Consider the following 16,423-nt stretch of genomic DNA (forward strand, 5'->3'; position numbering starts at 1 on the left):
GAAGGTGGAAAACGACTCTAGAATCTATTTGGACAAGCCGGTTTTATACTTTTTATACTGTTATACTATACTGTTAACACACCTGTTTGTTGTTTGTTATTATTAGCATATTCATTTATATATTGCACATTGGTGTGTTTTTTTCATATTGCTATTACTGCAATTTTCTAAAAGCATTTAAAACCCTTTAACCGTAATAATATGAGTGCAGTACATGGTTTCTTGTGGCTTATTGCTTTAGTGCATCATGTGTAATAGTTTGAATATAATCATGGCATTTGTTCACTCCCAGATTAAAGCTCTGGAGCTGGATCCAAACCTATATCGGATCGGACAGAGCAAAGTGTTTTTCCGCGCTGGAGTTCTGGCTCACCTCGAGGAGGAGCGAGACATGAAGATCACTGACGTCATCATCAACTTCCAGGCCTGGTGCCGCGGATACGTCGCTCGCAAGTGAGCATAATGACATCCCTTCTGACGAGCATTGTGATTAGCGGTCAACTGATATGCGTTTTTCAGTGACCAAAGTCGATATTTAAAGAGCAGGGTCGCCAATATATAACTATACAATTTAAACACATTTAGCTAAATATACATAAAGTTGCTAATATTAAAGACCCCCATGAAATGGTTTGACGAGTGCAGTCCTGTCTTAACATGTTTCATACTGAAACTGGAAGTTGGTGGCGGGACATAACATATTCTAAATACCCAAAAACCTTTATTGTAGATCACATACAGGAACAATGATTTGCTATTTGCTGCTGTTTGTCAGAGGCTGGTGGTATTAAGGGGAGGGTCATTCTCATTCTGGAGAGCATTTGATTGGACAGAAATCTGTGCAGTGCAAGATGATGTCATCAGTATTTTTGGACTGTTTTCCTGGAAGAGAAAGACTACATTTTTAATGCGTTTATATTAGAGGTTGACCGATATATCGGTTTTACCGATTAATCGGTGCCGATAGTTGCTTTCTGGAACTATCGGTTATCTGCAAATATCTGTGTCGATAGTTGTCGATAGTTTCTTTTTTTTTTCTGTTCAGTTTTTCAATACCTCCACAAGAGTCCCTGGTGTGTTTTGGGCTTGTTTATAGTTAAAAGTCCCTCATTATGCACCAAATCTTAATTTTTTTCTGGTATTATGATTTTGGTTGAACAATAAACAGCATCTGGGAATTTATCTTTTGGACTCTTGTTACCTCAATGTCTGTGCCTGTCATGATATGGAAAGACTAGGATATTTTTTTACATTTTATAAATCGATTTTAAAACCTATCGGCCGATTAATCGGTTATCGGACATTTCCACCAACTTTGTTATCGGTATCGGCAAAATCCACTATCGGTCGACCTGTAGTATATACAGTATGCTAAAGAATAATTTTGTAATTGTTTTGTTGTACAATAGCATACAGATGACTTCAAAGCTGTTTTTGTGTTTAATCTGGCAGAGCGTTTGCTAAGAGACAGCAGCAGCTGACGGCCATGAGAGTGATTCAGAGGAACTGTGCTGCTTACCTGAAGCTCAGAAACTGGCAGTGGTGGAGACTCTTCACGAAGGTTCATACACTCACACACACACACACATTCAAAACACGCACGGTGTGTTCTGTACTGATGCTACACTTTGTGTTTCAGGTGAAGCCGCTGCTGCAGGTGAGCAGACAGGAGGAGGAGATGCAGGCCAAAGATGAAGAACTCAACAAGGTGAAAGAGAAGCAGCTGGTCGCTGAACAACAACTGCAGGAGATGGTGGTCAAACAACAGCAGGTATAAAACATACACACACACACACCAGCTGTGACATATGCTAGCTGACTTCTAAATCAGATTTCTAGTGACCAAATACTGGCCTAACTGGGTTAAAATGTTCACATGAGCAAATGGCCATGAAGATGTGAATATTCTCGTGTAATCATCATATAACGGTGGTGATTGTTTCTCTCGCTGCAGTTGAATGCAGAGAAGCTGGCGCTGCAGGAGCAGCTACAGGCTGAGATGGATCTGTGTGCCGAAGCGGATGAGATGAGGAACCGTCTGGTGGCCAAGAAACAAGAGCTGGAGGAGATTCTTCATGATCTGGAGGCCCGTGTGGAGGAGGAGGAGGAGAGAGCCAATCATCTACAGGCGGAGAAGAAGAAGATGCAGCAGAACATTGCGGTAACCAGACACACTAACACGTCTCTTAGCATCTTCAATATTCACTTATAGGGGAATATTAGTTGAATAATTTGGTTGTCACGATACCTTAATTCTTTACAATATTAACCCAGCTATAGTATCACAATAGCCAGTTATAATACCAAACTTTTATTTATTTCCATCATGAGATGCCAACACCAAATTAAGAATAATTTTTTCTTATGTAGCTTATGTTATGAAACTTGGGAAAGTCACACATTTAAAATACACAGTTGTTATGTAGGATTATGTTGGCTTGACAGACTTTTGAAAAAAACCCTAAACCAAGACCACAATTTCTGTGTATAACTCACCCTAGAGCTTTCAAACTACATCCATCAAACTCGGCACAGACCTTCAGATTGTTCTGATTTAATGGGTTGTAATATCTTTTCTCACTAACCGGACTAACGGTTTTCCTGTTGCAGATTATCAAAAATTCCCAAATTCCCATAGATGTACATTAACGGAATGTTCATTCATTCAAACTCAAACTGGAAAAAAATTCAAATGTAAACAAACCCTCAGAAGGACTGTCTGTTTGACTGGATCTGTTTGTCTGTCTATCTATATCTCTGTCGATCTGTCTGACTGTCTATCTATCTGTCGATCTGTCTGTCTGTCTGTCTGACTCTCTATCTTTCTGTCTGACTCTCTGTCTGTATCTGTCTGTCGATCTGTCTGTCTTACTGACTCTGTCTGTCTGTTTGTCGATCTGTCTGTCCATCTGTTCATCATCTATCTATCTCTGTCTGTCTGACTCTCTGTCTGTATTTTTGTATGTCTGTCTATCTATAATCTATCTATATCTGTCTGTCTGTCTGCATATCTATCTATGTCTGTCGGTCTATCAATCTATCTATCTATCTATCTCTGTCTGTCTATCTCTGTCTGTCTGTCTATCTATCTCTGTCTGTCTGTCTATCTATCTCTGTCTGTCTGTCTGTCTATCTATGTCTGTCTGTCTGTCTATCTCTGTCTGTCTGTCTGTCTATCTATCTCTGTCTGTCTGTCTGTCTGTCTATCTATCTCTGTCTGTCTGCAGATCTGTCTATCTATGTCTGACTGACTCTGTCTGTCTATTTGTCTATCTATCTATCTATCTATCTCTGTCTGTCTATCTGTCTATATCTGTCTCTCTGTCTGTCTATCTCTGTCTGTCTGTCTATCTATATCTGTCTGTCTCTATCTCTGTCTGTCTATCTATCTGTCTATCTCTGTCTGTCTGCAGATCTGTCTATCTATGTCTGACTGACTCTCTGTCTGTCTATCTATCTCTGTCTGTCTATCTATCTCTGTCTGTCTGTCTCTCTGTCTGTCTATCTATCTCTGTCTGTCTGTCTATCTATCTCTGTTTGTCTGTCTGCAGATCTGTCTATCTATGTCTGACTGACTCTCTGTCTGTCTATTTGTCTATCTATCTATCTATCTATCTATCTATCTATCTATCTATCTCTGTCTGTCTGTCTGTCTATCTATATCTGTCTGTCTGTCTCTATCTATCTATCTCTGTCTGTCTGTCTGTCTATATCTGTCTGTCTGTCTGTCTCTATCTATCTCTGTCTGTCTGTCTGTCTATATCTGTCTGTCTGTCTGTCTGTCTCTATCTATCTATCTCTGTCTGTCTGTCTATCTATATCCGTCTGTCTGTCTATATATATATATATATATATTTCTATCTCTGTCTATATATATATATCTATCTGTCTGTCTATCTATGTCTGTCTGTCTATATATCTGTCTATCTATCAATCTGACTGTCTGTATATTTGTCTATCTGTCTGTCTATCACCTTCAAACTTTACCTATCCAGTTAAGTAGTTTATAATTTAACTTGCGTAACTTTTCACAATAACAGTAGATTCTGTTGACATAGTAGTACAAGTGCTGCAAATAGGCTAAATTATTTATTTAGTTTCACTTGTTTTTTGTTGTTTTTCTTTCTTTTTTTGGACAAATCACCAGCATACTTTCCCCTCATCGTATCGTAATAGCAATATACAGGTTTCTCACAGTCATGGAAACCTGGACATATCAAGGAATTTTACAATTCAGATTTTCAGACCTTGAATATTTTCTTTAGTGAACATACATTTTTGTAGTTATACTCAGATTTAAAATATTTCATCGACAAGAAATTACTGTGTGTAAGTGTAATCTCAATAAAATGTTTTTTTTTTTTTTTTTTTTTACATTTTCAGTATTCTTAAAAGATTGGAAAAGTCACAGAAATTAATTGGTCAAATGTTCAATTTGACCCCTGAATCGAGAGTACGGTTACAATTTCTAAAGTTTTCCTTCAGAAATGGGCTCAGTTGATTGGCTTGACTGTCGCTGACGTTCGCTGTGATTGGTTGAATGAATAATGATGAGCGTTGTGGTCTAATAGGATCTGGAGCAGCAGTTGGATGAGGAGGAAGCTGCTCGGCAGAAACTGCAGCTGGAGAAGGTCACGATGGAGGCCAAGCTGAAGAAGACCGAAGAGGACGTCATGCTTTTAGACGACCAGAACAACAAACTGCTCAAGGTTTGTGTGAAATGAAAGTCTTTTGTTTTAACCATTGAGAAACACTGGCTGGGTTTCTCACTGTGCATCTGTTGTGGTTCTACAGGAGAAGAAACTTATGGAAGAAAGAATCTCCGAGTTCACCACCAACCTGGCCGAGGAGGAGGAGAAATCCAAGAGCTTACAGAAACTGAAGAACAAACACGAGACCATGATCACTGACCTGGAGGGTGAGGAGATGCACAAAATGCACTCTTAGGGGACATACAAACATAGGTTATGCTTTTGTGTTGAGAAACATCTAGACTCAGTGTTTGCCCCTATTTTATGTAGTAAATTCAGAAAGTGTCATCGTTCCACTAGAAGAACGAATATTTTTGCTTGGCTGGAATGCTTTATTGACCTATCAGAATCCAGAAAGACAACTATGTATTTGCCCCTACAGCTGAAATTCCACACACAACATTTGTGACTTTGCTGCATGAAGTTATTGAAATGACTGTTTTTCCCTCAGATCGCCTGCGTCGTGAGGAGAAACAGCGTCAGGAGTTGGAGAAGAACCGGAGGAAACTGGAGGGCGACTCAACGGAGCTGCATGATCAGATCGCTGAACTGCAGGCGCAGATCGCAGAACTCCGCGCACAACTCGCCAAGAAAGAGGAAGAGCTTCAGGAGGCGCTGGCCAGGTGTGTAAAATCAGCTTGACCTACCTTGATATTTTATAATCTGCTTTACTCCGATTCGGCTGATACCTAAAGCAGATAATACCACAGTTCATATATCGGTCATTAAAAAATGTCTGTAATACATTCGAATGACTGATGAGCACAAATAAAGTATCTTCTTGACTGTCTTGTCGTCAGGATCGAAGAGGAAGCGGCGCAGAAGAATCTGGCGCAGAAGAAGATCCGTGAACTGGAGGCTCAGCTGAGTGAACTTCAGGAAGATCTGGAGTTGGAGAGAGTAGCTCGCACCAAAGCCGAGAAACACCGGCGAGATCTGGGAGAAGAGCTGGAGGCGCTTAAGACCGAGCTGGAGGACACGCTGGACTCCACCGCAGCTCAACAGGAGCTCAGGTAATCACACACCTGAGAACGTTTGCTGTGAGATTGTAGGAAGCTTATTCAGAGTCAGTTGTGCTGTGAATCTTTAAGGCACTCACAATTCAATTTGATTTCGTTTCAGGGAGTAACATTACAATTACGAAACAATTCTTTGTGCATCTCAGCATTTCAACAATGGGGTAGTGGTGCAAATATTTTGCAATCAAAAATGCGATATATTTGTAGTCCAATGAGAAAATGGTTTATTTGGCAAAGTACAACATATAATTACTGTAGTTTGTAGTTGCACTGCTAACCTTACTCTAAACCTATTTGTATCTCAACCTCAGAAGCAGAATTTGCAGAAGAACATGTAGTAACTAGGGATGTCACGATACAAGGTATCGGTATCGGGTCCGATACTCGTACTCGTAAAAATGCTTCGATACTAAAAAAAACGATACCATCTGATGTACGATTGTCATTATGTAAAAATTCAGCCCACAGTTTAAAATCATGTTATGTCCTAGTGAGAACTGCAAAAGCTGTGATTTAATGAGATAAATATATAGTTTGCATGTAATTCAAATGTGAGTGCTTGTGAATAAGAGGAGACCTGTTAAAGCTCCTCCAAGGCTCATACAGGGAAAACACCGTCATGAGCATCGCACGCTCTGTTTGTAGCAGATGACAATAAACAGAGGCACATACAGAGTACATACTTGTATAATTAAATAGCAGCCTTTTGCGGTTTAATAATCACTTTGAGTCACGTAGTGACCGGTTTGACCAGAGTGTGAAGCTGCCGCTATAACGTCAGAGCTCCTTGGTAAAAACAACACAGAAACACTTCAAAATAAAAGCTCTGTCAAAATAAGTTAAATTAATAGGGAAAAAGTATGACAGAAATGTATCACTACTGTAAAGGTATTTAATATTCACTGTAATACTTGTACTACTAATAATAATCAGTAGTAACTGTATTATACTTAAGCAGTATCTAACATCTGTGATGCTCAGTTTTGCAGCACTTTATCTGACAAAATATAACTCCAGTGTTGTATTTTGGATCGAGCTGAGGTTCTGTATAAAAGCACTCCATTTGATAAAAAAATAATACAATATTATGTTGAAAATTAGATGAGGACTCTAGTCATATCAGTAACCTTATAAAAGCTGTTTTATTCTACATGGGTTGGGGCACCCTCATGGGGGCAGCCATTTTAGAGCCACGTGACCAGCCGAATACTACTCGCTTAATCTCAGTTATCATCTTGTTATTGGACACTTTCACTCTTGGATTAAAGTAATCATGGCTGATTGTGAATAGTGAATTTCTACAATGGCGTCTGGAACTGAAAACTATTGATTTTGAATGATGCTGCATCCACACCACTAGGTGTCACTGTAAGTCCAAGATGACACGAACAAAAACTGAGATACGGAGTGCACCTTTAAAGACACCTAATATAAAGTGAGACCGATCATACATTTATTGTGGCAGCAGACAAGTTAAGCATTTAGACAATACAAAAAGTGACTTCAATGTCAAAATGTAGTTTGTTTTATTTTCATATCATTGAACATTACTCTTATTGGCCTACTTCCCTCTACCCTATTTTTAATTGTTAGCCTGTGTACTCATGCATCAGACAGACGCTTTTAGAGTGTCTTACTTTCGTTCTCTAGTATTCAATGTCTCTAGTCATAAGCGCTGTGTTTTTAGCATGCTTTGTCAAGTTAAACATGTTTGAAACTTTGAAAAACGCATCTTGAGAGCCTTGCATTCTGTTGTGCTCATTCCATATGTCTTTAAGCGCAAAAGCGCATCTGTGGAGGGCTGTGCTGTTTGTTTGGTTTCACAAGGCGTATTTCCTGTACAGCTGGAGTTGCGCTGACTGCCCCCTACTGCCACAAATTTGTAAAAACATCAAGGTGGTACATCACGTTTGAATTGTTCCGGTGGGAGGAACATTCCTGACTACAGAACTTGCGTAACAGATCAAGGCCATGATTAATTAAATTCAAAAGTTGCACAACATTAAAAGTGGCACATGGTAACATTAGCTAATGTATATTATGAACTAACAATGACAATCATTTATAAATCAACATCAACCAAGATTAATATATGCTGTAAAATATTGTTCATTGTTAGTTTAAGGTACCTAATGTTCACACATTGAACTTTATCATAAATTGTTACCTGATGTTTTGTGCAGGACAAAGCGTGAAACAGAGGTGGCTCAGTTGAAGAAGACTCTGGATGAAGAAGCTAAAGTTCATGAGCAGCTGGTGGCCGAGATGAGACAGAAACATGGTCAGGCCTTCGACGAGCTCAATGAGCAACTAGAGCAAGTCAAGCGGGTAAGACACAGTCGTGCAGTTTCGTTTAAATGTCAGCTTTGTACAAACAAGAGGCTTGCAACTATTGCATAGTTACAATTTCAGTCACAGTTAAGTCTGATTGGTCTGTAATCCTGCTAGCTGTGTATCAAACATCATATACGTTCTGACTGGTTGTGATGTAGTCACACGGCATGTCTCCCTGATTCTGCAGAACAAGGTGTCAGTGGAGAAGACCAAACAGGCTCTGGAGTCAGAGAGGAACGAGCTGCAGATCGAGCTGAAGACGCTCATGCAGGGTAAAGGAGAATCTGAACAACGCAGGAAGAAAGCTGAGACGCAGCTGCAGGAGCTGCAGGTCAAACACACAGAGAGCGAGAGACACCGTATCGAACTTGCAGAGAAAGTCGCCAAGATGCAGGTGTGTAGAGACCTCGTATCCAGACCTACATAGAATCTGCCGCCATAGAACTCCGTAGAATTCTGTGGAATTGGAGCACCGGTCATTTAACAAAGCTCTGCACATTCCCGACCCTTGTACGTTCATTTGATTGAGGAATTGAGTGTTTTAAACCACTGTTCTCTCCGATTCTGCAGGTGGAGCTCGATAACGCCAACAGTCTGCTGAGTGAAGCCGAGGGCAAGTCCATAAAGGCATCGAAGGACTGCACTGCCGTAGAGTCTCAGCTTCAGGATGTGCAGGTACGACGCGCTGTGGAATTACGGGACGTCTGGAGCTGAGCTGTGCTGTCTCACTCGCCGTCTCACTCACTCTATTTGTGGTTGCAGGAACTTCTACAAGAGGAAACTCGTCAGAAATTGTCTCTCAACACGCGTCTGCGTCAGCTGGAAGATGAGCAAAATGGCCTGAAAGAACAACTTGAAGAAGAGGAGGAGGCCAAGAGGAACCTGGAGAAACAGATGAGCACCATGCAGGCCCAGGTACTGCAGTTCAGCAAAACCTACACAGAAATTAATGTATTTAAATAGCCAATTGAGTAGGTGACCATCCCTATTACAGTTCCACTGCACCAGCTCTTGTTCTCCACTAGATGAAGATGTCTGAGCAATATTTGGCTTTCTCTGTCTTCCTGTAGCTGGTTGAGATGAAGAAGAAGATAGAGCAGGAGGCTGGCTCTCTGGAGATCACTGAGGAAAACAAGAAGCGTTTGCAGCGAGACCTGGAGTCCGTCACACTGCGTCTGGATGAGAGGAATGCCGCCTACGACAAACTGGATAAGACCAAGACCCGCCTGCAGCAGGAGCTGGACGACATGGTGGTGGACCAGGACCACCTGAGACAGATCGTGTCCAACCTGGAGAAGAAACAGAAGAAGTTTGACCAGGTGAGAAATGCTAGTCAGATGTTAATATTAGCAGAACCAGAATACAGGTCTTGCTGGATCTGGTCAATTAGGTTGGGTCGACAAAACTTGCGTTCTGTCTAAATCTTTTAACTGAGACCAAAACTTCTTCATATTTAGTAACTCTTGAGCATTCAAACTACATCTACCAAATTCGGCACACACCTTCAAACCCTTCTGACTTAGTATGCTTAATTTTTTGCAAATGATTGGACTGTTCTTCTGTAGTAAGTCTCTGAATATTTGTGATTGAGGGTTAGTTCAGGCTAAGGGTCAGGGCTAGGCAAGGCTTTGTCAAACCAACATTCATACACTTTGTCTAAAGAATTATCTGCTATTACTCCGTAGATGCTAGCAGAGGAGAAGTCCATCTCTGCGCGTTACGCTGAGGAGCGCGACCGCGCTGAGGCCGAAGCTCGCGAGAAAGAGACCCGTGCGCTGGCACTCGCCAGAGAGCTGGAGACCCTCAGGGACCTGAAGGAAGAACTGGACCGCACCAACAAACTGCTGCGAGCAGAGATGGAAGACCTGGTGTCCTCCAAAGACGACGTGGGCAAGAGCGTAAGAGACTTCAGAGTCATCAGAGACCCCCAAACGATACTTCACTTCCTCTGCTGGAATCATCTCATGGTTTCCTCTCCATTCTCTCTCTCAGGTGCATGAGCTGGAGAAGTCCAAGCGTGGTATGGAGCAGCAGCTTGAGGAGATGAGGACACAGTTGGAGGAGCTGGAGGATGAGCTGCAGGCTACCGAAGACGCCAAACTGCGTCTGGAGGTCAACATGCAGGCCATGAAGGCACAGTACGAGAGAGACCTGCAGGGCCGAGACGAGCTAGGAGAAGAGAAAAAGAGACAGCTGCTCAAACAGGTATGAAGAAGAGATTTGTCTGTAACTAAAACCTCAGATTGTGAACATCGGCGCTCACTCTGGTCACTGACATGCGTTCAGTATGAGCAGTTCAGCGAAGACTTAAGGGAGTTGACGTTGGGTTGGAAAACTTGATGTTGGCTTACCCAGTCTAAGTTAAGTGCTTACAACTCATGAGTGTACAGCTGTATTAATTTTGTGTTTGTTTTTAGGTCCGTGAGATGGAGCTGGAGTTGGAAGATGAGCGTAAGCAGCGTTCAGTTGCCATGGCAGCACGTAAGAAGCTGGAGTTGGATCTGAAGGATCTGGAGGCGGCCATCGACCAGGCTAACAAGAGCCGTGATGAGGCGCTCAAACAGCTCAAGAAAGTACAGGTGAAGATTGGCTTCGTCTATTGGAATCTTTACATTTACAGTAGTTTTCTTTGCTAGTTTTATTTGTGATGATGCATCAAAATATCAGAAATAGCTCAATAGGGTGTCAAAGATGTGTCTGTGTGTTTTAGGCTCAGATGAAAGATCTGCTGCGTGAACTAGAGGACACTCGTGTGTCCAGAGAAGAGATCCTGGCTCAGAGCAAAGAGAATGAGAAGAAAGTGAAGAGCATGGAGGCTGAGATGATCCAAATGCAGGAGGTCTACGCTTATCTCCTATTTCTGTTCATAGTTCTGAATGCACAACTCTCCATGTAACTGACTGACCTCAGTCTGTCTTTCTCGATAGGAACTGGCAGCAGCAGAGCGTGCGAAGCGACAGGCGCAGCAGGAAAGAGACGAACTGCAGGATGAAATCAACAACATGGCCTCAAAAGGGTAAGACAAACACTAACTTCTATATACAGTATAAGTTATATATATATATATATATATATATAATTGACATGAATTAGCAGTGAGCGATGCAAGCAAAAATGTATATATCACTATATTCTCAGAATCTTTGTTTATAACGCTATACATCTCGATAAAGGGCACACATCTTTTGGTAAAGTTAGAGCCAAACATACTCTATGTAAGTACGTAAATGCAGATGCAAAACTCGATTTCCAAACCGTTGCTTTCTGAAATGTGTTGGGGCGCAATTCATAACCCAACGCTAGTACACGTTGCTTTCTCAACATTGCCACATGGGGCGCTATATAGCGATATTAGTGTGAACTGTCCACTTCTACAGCAAGTTTTCTTTTTGGACTCTACTACTGCCATGGCGGAGCAACAGTTTGTAGATAATATTACTAAGCAAGTAAGTTGAAGTCAATATATTTATAGCGACTTACCTGAATAATAACAAATCAAGTTTAATGGCACAGATGTTTGAAGGTAGCTCTATCACCCCTTTGAGTACTGATGTTTGGTTCTGCCACCGTAAAGCAAAAAGGCATGTTAAGTATGTTCAACCGGACCGTGCGTTGGCAATGCAGTGGCCAAGCGTTCATATCTGCATTCACGTTCTTGCCTAATCACATTTTGGCTGCATGTAAAATGAATAGTATGCACATTCTTTACCACGCAGTGCTGTTTTTACATAACCAAGATAGAAACAATACTCGAAAATTGACTGATTTCTACCACTACATTGTTACATCTGGTATATTGCCCAGTAATCATCCAAAAAATCAATCAATAAGTTAAAATGTTTTTGTTTGTTCAGTGCTCTGGGCTCAGAAGAGAGGAGGCGTCTGGAGGCGCGTATCGCTCAGCTGGAGGAGGAATTGGAGGAGGAGCAGAACAACACAGAGCTGGTGAACGACCGTCTGAAGAGAGCGCTGCTGCAGGTACACACACACCTGAGCAGTACTGGGAAACTTTACTTTTAACTGTAATGTGTTACGTTGCTTTACTCCTAGTAAAAGAAACTAACAGTGTTACATTGTTACTTTATATGGAAACTAATGTAACTTTTTCCCCAATGTCAGTTAGCGAAGACTCTGTAGTCCATTACGGATTGCTATGTTTCGAATCCCAAGAACTGCTTCTTGCATTTCTCTCTGAACACATTGTTTAAAACCTCTGTTTCTCTTCTCTGTAGACGGATCAGGTGAACATAGAGCTGACGGCTGAGCGCAGTACCTCCCAACGCTTGGAGGGGGCGCGATCACAGATGGAGCGCCAGAACAAGGAGTTGAAACTCAAACTGACCGAGCTGGAGGGAACCGTCAAGAGCAAGTACAAGGCCACTATCGCTGCCATGGAGGCCAAGATCGCCCAGCTGGAAGAGCAGCTCGATGTTGAGACCAGGTGAGAGTACAGCTGGTGATCAAGTCTTCACTGGACGCAGTAAACTAGATTTAGTTGGTTGGCACTTTCAGAGTATATTTATCATGGGTCTAAGGGGGGGCTGGGGAGGCAGTGCCCCCTCTAGATTTTCCTTGTGCCCCCCAGTTCCAGTTGGATGGCGAAACAATCAAGGGGGCCCACCTATCCCGGTCCGACAAAGAGAAAAGCACTTTCCCACCCTAAAGATCAAAATGCCCCCCCACCAGAGATTGCATCCAAATTTCGGCCCTGATATTTATGCTGCTTTCATGTCAGACTTACTGTTACTCTGACGTTCATGTGTTTATGTGTGTTTAGGGAGAGGCAACAAGCCTCAAAATTGGTGCGTCGTACCGAGAAGAAGCTAAAGGAGGTGATTCTGCAGGTCGACGACGAGAGACGCAACACGGAGCAGTATAAAGACCAGGTGACGCTCTACGCACCTCTTCACAATTCTACTCAACCACATAAACCAGGGGTTGGCAACCTATGGTAGCGTGCCAGCTTTGGCACGGGGAGGGGTATTCAGTGGCACGCAGCAACAGCGAGAGAGGAGAAGACTAATTTATTTATATAAATTCAGCACCTGCATTCCAATCTTGATTCATGTTTTCATGAGCTGAATGGGAGGCTAAACAAAATGTTAAAATGTAACGAGACTGCAGTATACCCAACAGACTCGTGCAACGCATGCAGCATCGGCGTCGGCATAGCCATTGACCAGGAAAATTTAAAATGGCATTCCATGTAAAAAAGGTTGCTGATCCCCATCATAAACCATAAAAAACAAGGTCTAGGTGAGTGGCTTTTGAGGTTAATGGCCAATTCTGATTGATTTCAGGCTGATAAGTTTAACAGCCGTATGAAGCAGCTGAAGCGTCAGTTGGAGGAGGCAGAGGAGGAGGCGCAGCGGGCAAACGCCAACCGCAGAAAACTGCAAAGAGAGCTGGAGGATGCCACCGAATCAGCCGACGCCATGAACCGCGAAGTCAACAGCCTGAAGAGCAAACTCAGGTGCGTGATATCACACAGTGTCATGGATACATGTAGCCTACACCCTTCAACAGCTATTTATTCTTAATGTTAAGGTATACTTTGTTTGTCTGCATGCCGTTCCGTCTTGCACATGGTTGAGCACATAAAAGTATACTCTTGACCACGAGCCAGTATGGATTGCATTGGACACATGCGCACGACTGCTTTGTGATGCTCGCTTAGCACAGTGGATGCCAGCGCGACATCATGCATGTCTTGAAAAGCTAGGCTACGCGTGGAGATTCCAGTCCGGGTGGACAGCGCATACTTTGACGAATTTTGCGTCACGCACAATGTGCGTGACACTTACCGGCATGCAGAAAACAAAGTATTCTTTGGCCTTTAGACCAAGTGTACACTACAAAACAGAAGCTTGTTGCCCTATGCACATTTATTGACCCGCAATTCTTGTTTCTTGTTTTCAGTCGTTTTATCTATGTTCCACACTTCCACAACAAATTACAGACTAGGTTTGTCAGTTACAAGATCATTGATTGTAGCTGGTAGGACTTGCATGACTGCTCAGTTTTTGTCTCACAGCTTGAAGAGCATCAGTGACAAGCAGTCACTGCACGTTGACTACAAACTGGGTATTTCTGTCGCAGTCTAGTTGCAGACTTAAACATGAAAGGACGACAAGCTTCAGCCTTCTATTGTACTGTGAGGTCAGGTGTATATCTAATATTGAAATGTATGTGTGCTTGTGTGTAGGCGTGGCGATCTCCCCTTCACCATGCGTCGCATTGTCAGCCGCTCCGGAATAGAGAGTGATGAAGACGCGGAGGCCAAGAGTGAAACCCCCGAACCCAAACCAGAGTGAACGGAGCTCCCCCTGCTGTCAGGAGCACTGAACTACAGCATTTCTTAACACAAACAGATACCCACAAGTCATGGACAGTAACATCCATAAAAACTCAGATGCATTTTTTTTTTCTTATTTTAGTGCCATAGTGTATTAGCGCACACACATACACACACACACACAGACATAAAATGGCTCTCTTGACAATCAGCGCTCACACAGAACAACTTCTCTCACATTGAGGACCAAAATTGTTTTCATGTCAATGTCTATGATTAAAAAAAACAAAAACAAAAAAAACCGGAATGATATTTTTGTAAGGACTCATTCCGTCAATGATAGTCCCAATCCTTTATCTGTTTTTTAACTGAAGTAAAGAATGATTAAAAATTGTTTAAATAAGTAAGAAGATAACTTATTTGAAGGGGACCAAAGCAACAATGCTTTCTACAAAACAATGCTTTCTAGAAGTTTTTGTAATGGTGTAAGAACGGACATAGTAACCTACTATGATAGCGGTTGGTTTCTTGCACCTCTGCTGGCAAATAAAAGATTTACCTGTTATGATGTTCAGATAACTCTATAGATAGTATCTTGCAATTATGCTTTTGGGCTTAAAACATGGAAGAATTTCTGATATTAATGCAGGCCCAAGAATATTAGAGACTGTCACGCCACTGTATATGCAGATGAAATTGGAAAAAACTAGTGCCTCTTTGTTTTTAAGCAATAAAATGGACGTGTCTTCTCACTGGTGCATCGGATTGAAGGAATATAGATAAGAGTAGGCAATGCACAAACTCATTTAAATATGGCATTATGCACTATAGCCTTGAAATCTAATCCTGGTCATTTACTTTCAGTATACGTGTCTTTTATTGTTCAGGGCATGGAGGGTGGAGGGGTAGACGGTTTTCTCACGCACACACACTGTAAAATCTGAGCACAGCGGTAAGGGGTGGGCTCACGCAAAATCCACTTTTGGCAAGAGTTTTTGAAACATGGAAAACTGTTAGGTTTCCATGGCTACCTCTCTGATCAAAATGTTGAATACTCTTTGACTTCATAATTGATTTCTCTGCATTCTATATTGGATCCCTCTTTTTTAGGAGCTTCAGAATGACAAAGGAGAAAATAATCAAAGGGGTTCATAGCATGGCAATAATTTGTGCACTCCGAAAAGCTCGTGCTCAGTTTCTGCTTTTTTGCTCACACTGCTGGGAAGTGAGAAATTATTGACTATTATTGATTATGTATGAATAGTTAATGAGCATTTCTCTCTCTCCCTCTCTTTTATTCTCATCGTCACCCAATAATGGCTTTGTGATGTTGTGTTATGTTCTCTCTCTGCAGCTCCTAAATGATATCTGGAGAGATTTGTCTTAAATCTTTGGTATAATTGCAATAAAATGGCTTTTTAAAAACTACCAAGTACCTGAGCTCTTCACTTCACTTCATTTGTTTTTTTATTGTTTTGTTTAAAAAAGTTTTGTTTCAATTGACCAAGCATTTTGACCACTATGTGGCGCTGTCTCCAAACTACTCAGGACATGATGTCGAAGATGTATATCAATTTTAATTTAAATCTGACAAAGCATTCAAAAGAATAATTGCTTACTATTGAAATTCAAAATGGCAGAACGCCAATATGGCCACATAACAATTGGTATCATCAGGAATCCATAGACAACAACCTCATGATTTTAGGGCAAACTGCTTAAAGGTTATGGGCAAAAATATAAATTTGAGATTTTTTTGGACACATAGTCAAGAAGCGCTGTCACCAAACTTTGCATGTACCCTCAAATCATGGTCCTAATGAAGCATACTGAGTTGTGGTGATTAACGTCACAATCTAATATGGCGGCCACTGTAAGAGTTTTAATGTAAGGGGTCCATTCCAATCACCAAGAAGTGAGTAATCAGAGTAGGCCAAAAAGTTCAAAAGTTATTCATCAGAAAAGTGAATTTTTGAACTGGTGGTGGCGCTATAGAGTGTGTCTTAGAGACCCCAAATTTGTTG

General features: G+C 41.7%; 2 protein-coding genes across 3 annotated transcripts in view; one reads left to right on the forward strand and one right to left on the reverse strand.

Annotated features, from left to right (window-relative positions):
* The window catches only part of LOC127449801 (myosin-9-like), a 59,939-nt gene extending 44,112 nt beyond the window's left edge, over window positions 1-15,827 (forward strand). For both annotated transcript variants that reach the window (XM_051713355.1, XM_051713356.1), the window contains 23 exons: window positions 293-453; window positions 1,453-1,561; window positions 1,640-1,771; window positions 1,955-2,161; window positions 4,572-4,709; window positions 4,795-4,918; window positions 5,203-5,374; window positions 5,552-5,764; window positions 7,954-8,098; window positions 8,292-8,498; window positions 8,675-8,779; window positions 8,867-9,019; window positions 9,175-9,423; window positions 9,790-10,002; window positions 10,097-10,309; window positions 10,522-10,683; window positions 10,815-10,943; window positions 11,032-11,120; window positions 11,959-12,082; window positions 12,337-12,545; window positions 12,882-12,990; window positions 13,405-13,577; window positions 14,310-15,827. In XM_051713355.1, the coding sequence (XP_051569315.1) occupies window positions 293-453; window positions 1,453-1,561; window positions 1,640-1,771; window positions 1,955-2,161; window positions 4,572-4,709; window positions 4,795-4,918; window positions 5,203-5,374; window positions 5,552-5,764; window positions 7,954-8,098; window positions 8,292-8,498; window positions 8,675-8,779; window positions 8,867-9,019; window positions 9,175-9,423; window positions 9,790-10,002; window positions 10,097-10,309; window positions 10,522-10,683; window positions 10,815-10,943; window positions 11,032-11,120; window positions 11,959-12,082; window positions 12,337-12,545; window positions 12,882-12,990; window positions 13,405-13,577; window positions 14,310-14,418 (3,645 nt within the window). In that variant the 3' untranslated portion in view covers window positions 14,419-15,827. The remainder of the gene's footprint in view (window positions 1-292; window positions 454-1,452; window positions 1,562-1,639; window positions 1,772-1,954; window positions 2,162-4,571; window positions 4,710-4,794; window positions 4,919-5,202; window positions 5,375-5,551; window positions 5,765-7,953; window positions 8,099-8,291; window positions 8,499-8,674; window positions 8,780-8,866; window positions 9,020-9,174; window positions 9,424-9,789; window positions 10,003-10,096; window positions 10,310-10,521; window positions 10,684-10,814; window positions 10,944-11,031; window positions 11,121-11,958; window positions 12,083-12,336; window positions 12,546-12,881; window positions 12,991-13,404; window positions 13,578-14,309) is intronic.
* Window positions 1-16,423, reverse strand: part of LOC127449901 (von Willebrand factor A domain-containing protein 7-like) — a 230,368-nt gene that overhangs the window by 83,042 nt on the left and 130,903 nt on the right. The gene's annotated exons all lie outside the window — the stretch shown is intronic.

This window comes from Myxocyprinus asiaticus, chromosome 13 (genome assembly GCF_019703515.2).
Source record: "Myxocyprinus asiaticus isolate MX2 ecotype Aquarium Trade chromosome 13, UBuf_Myxa_2, whole genome shotgun sequence".
NCBI classification, from domain to species: Eukaryota; Metazoa; Chordata; class Actinopteri; order Cypriniformes; family Catostomidae; genus Myxocyprinus; species Myxocyprinus asiaticus.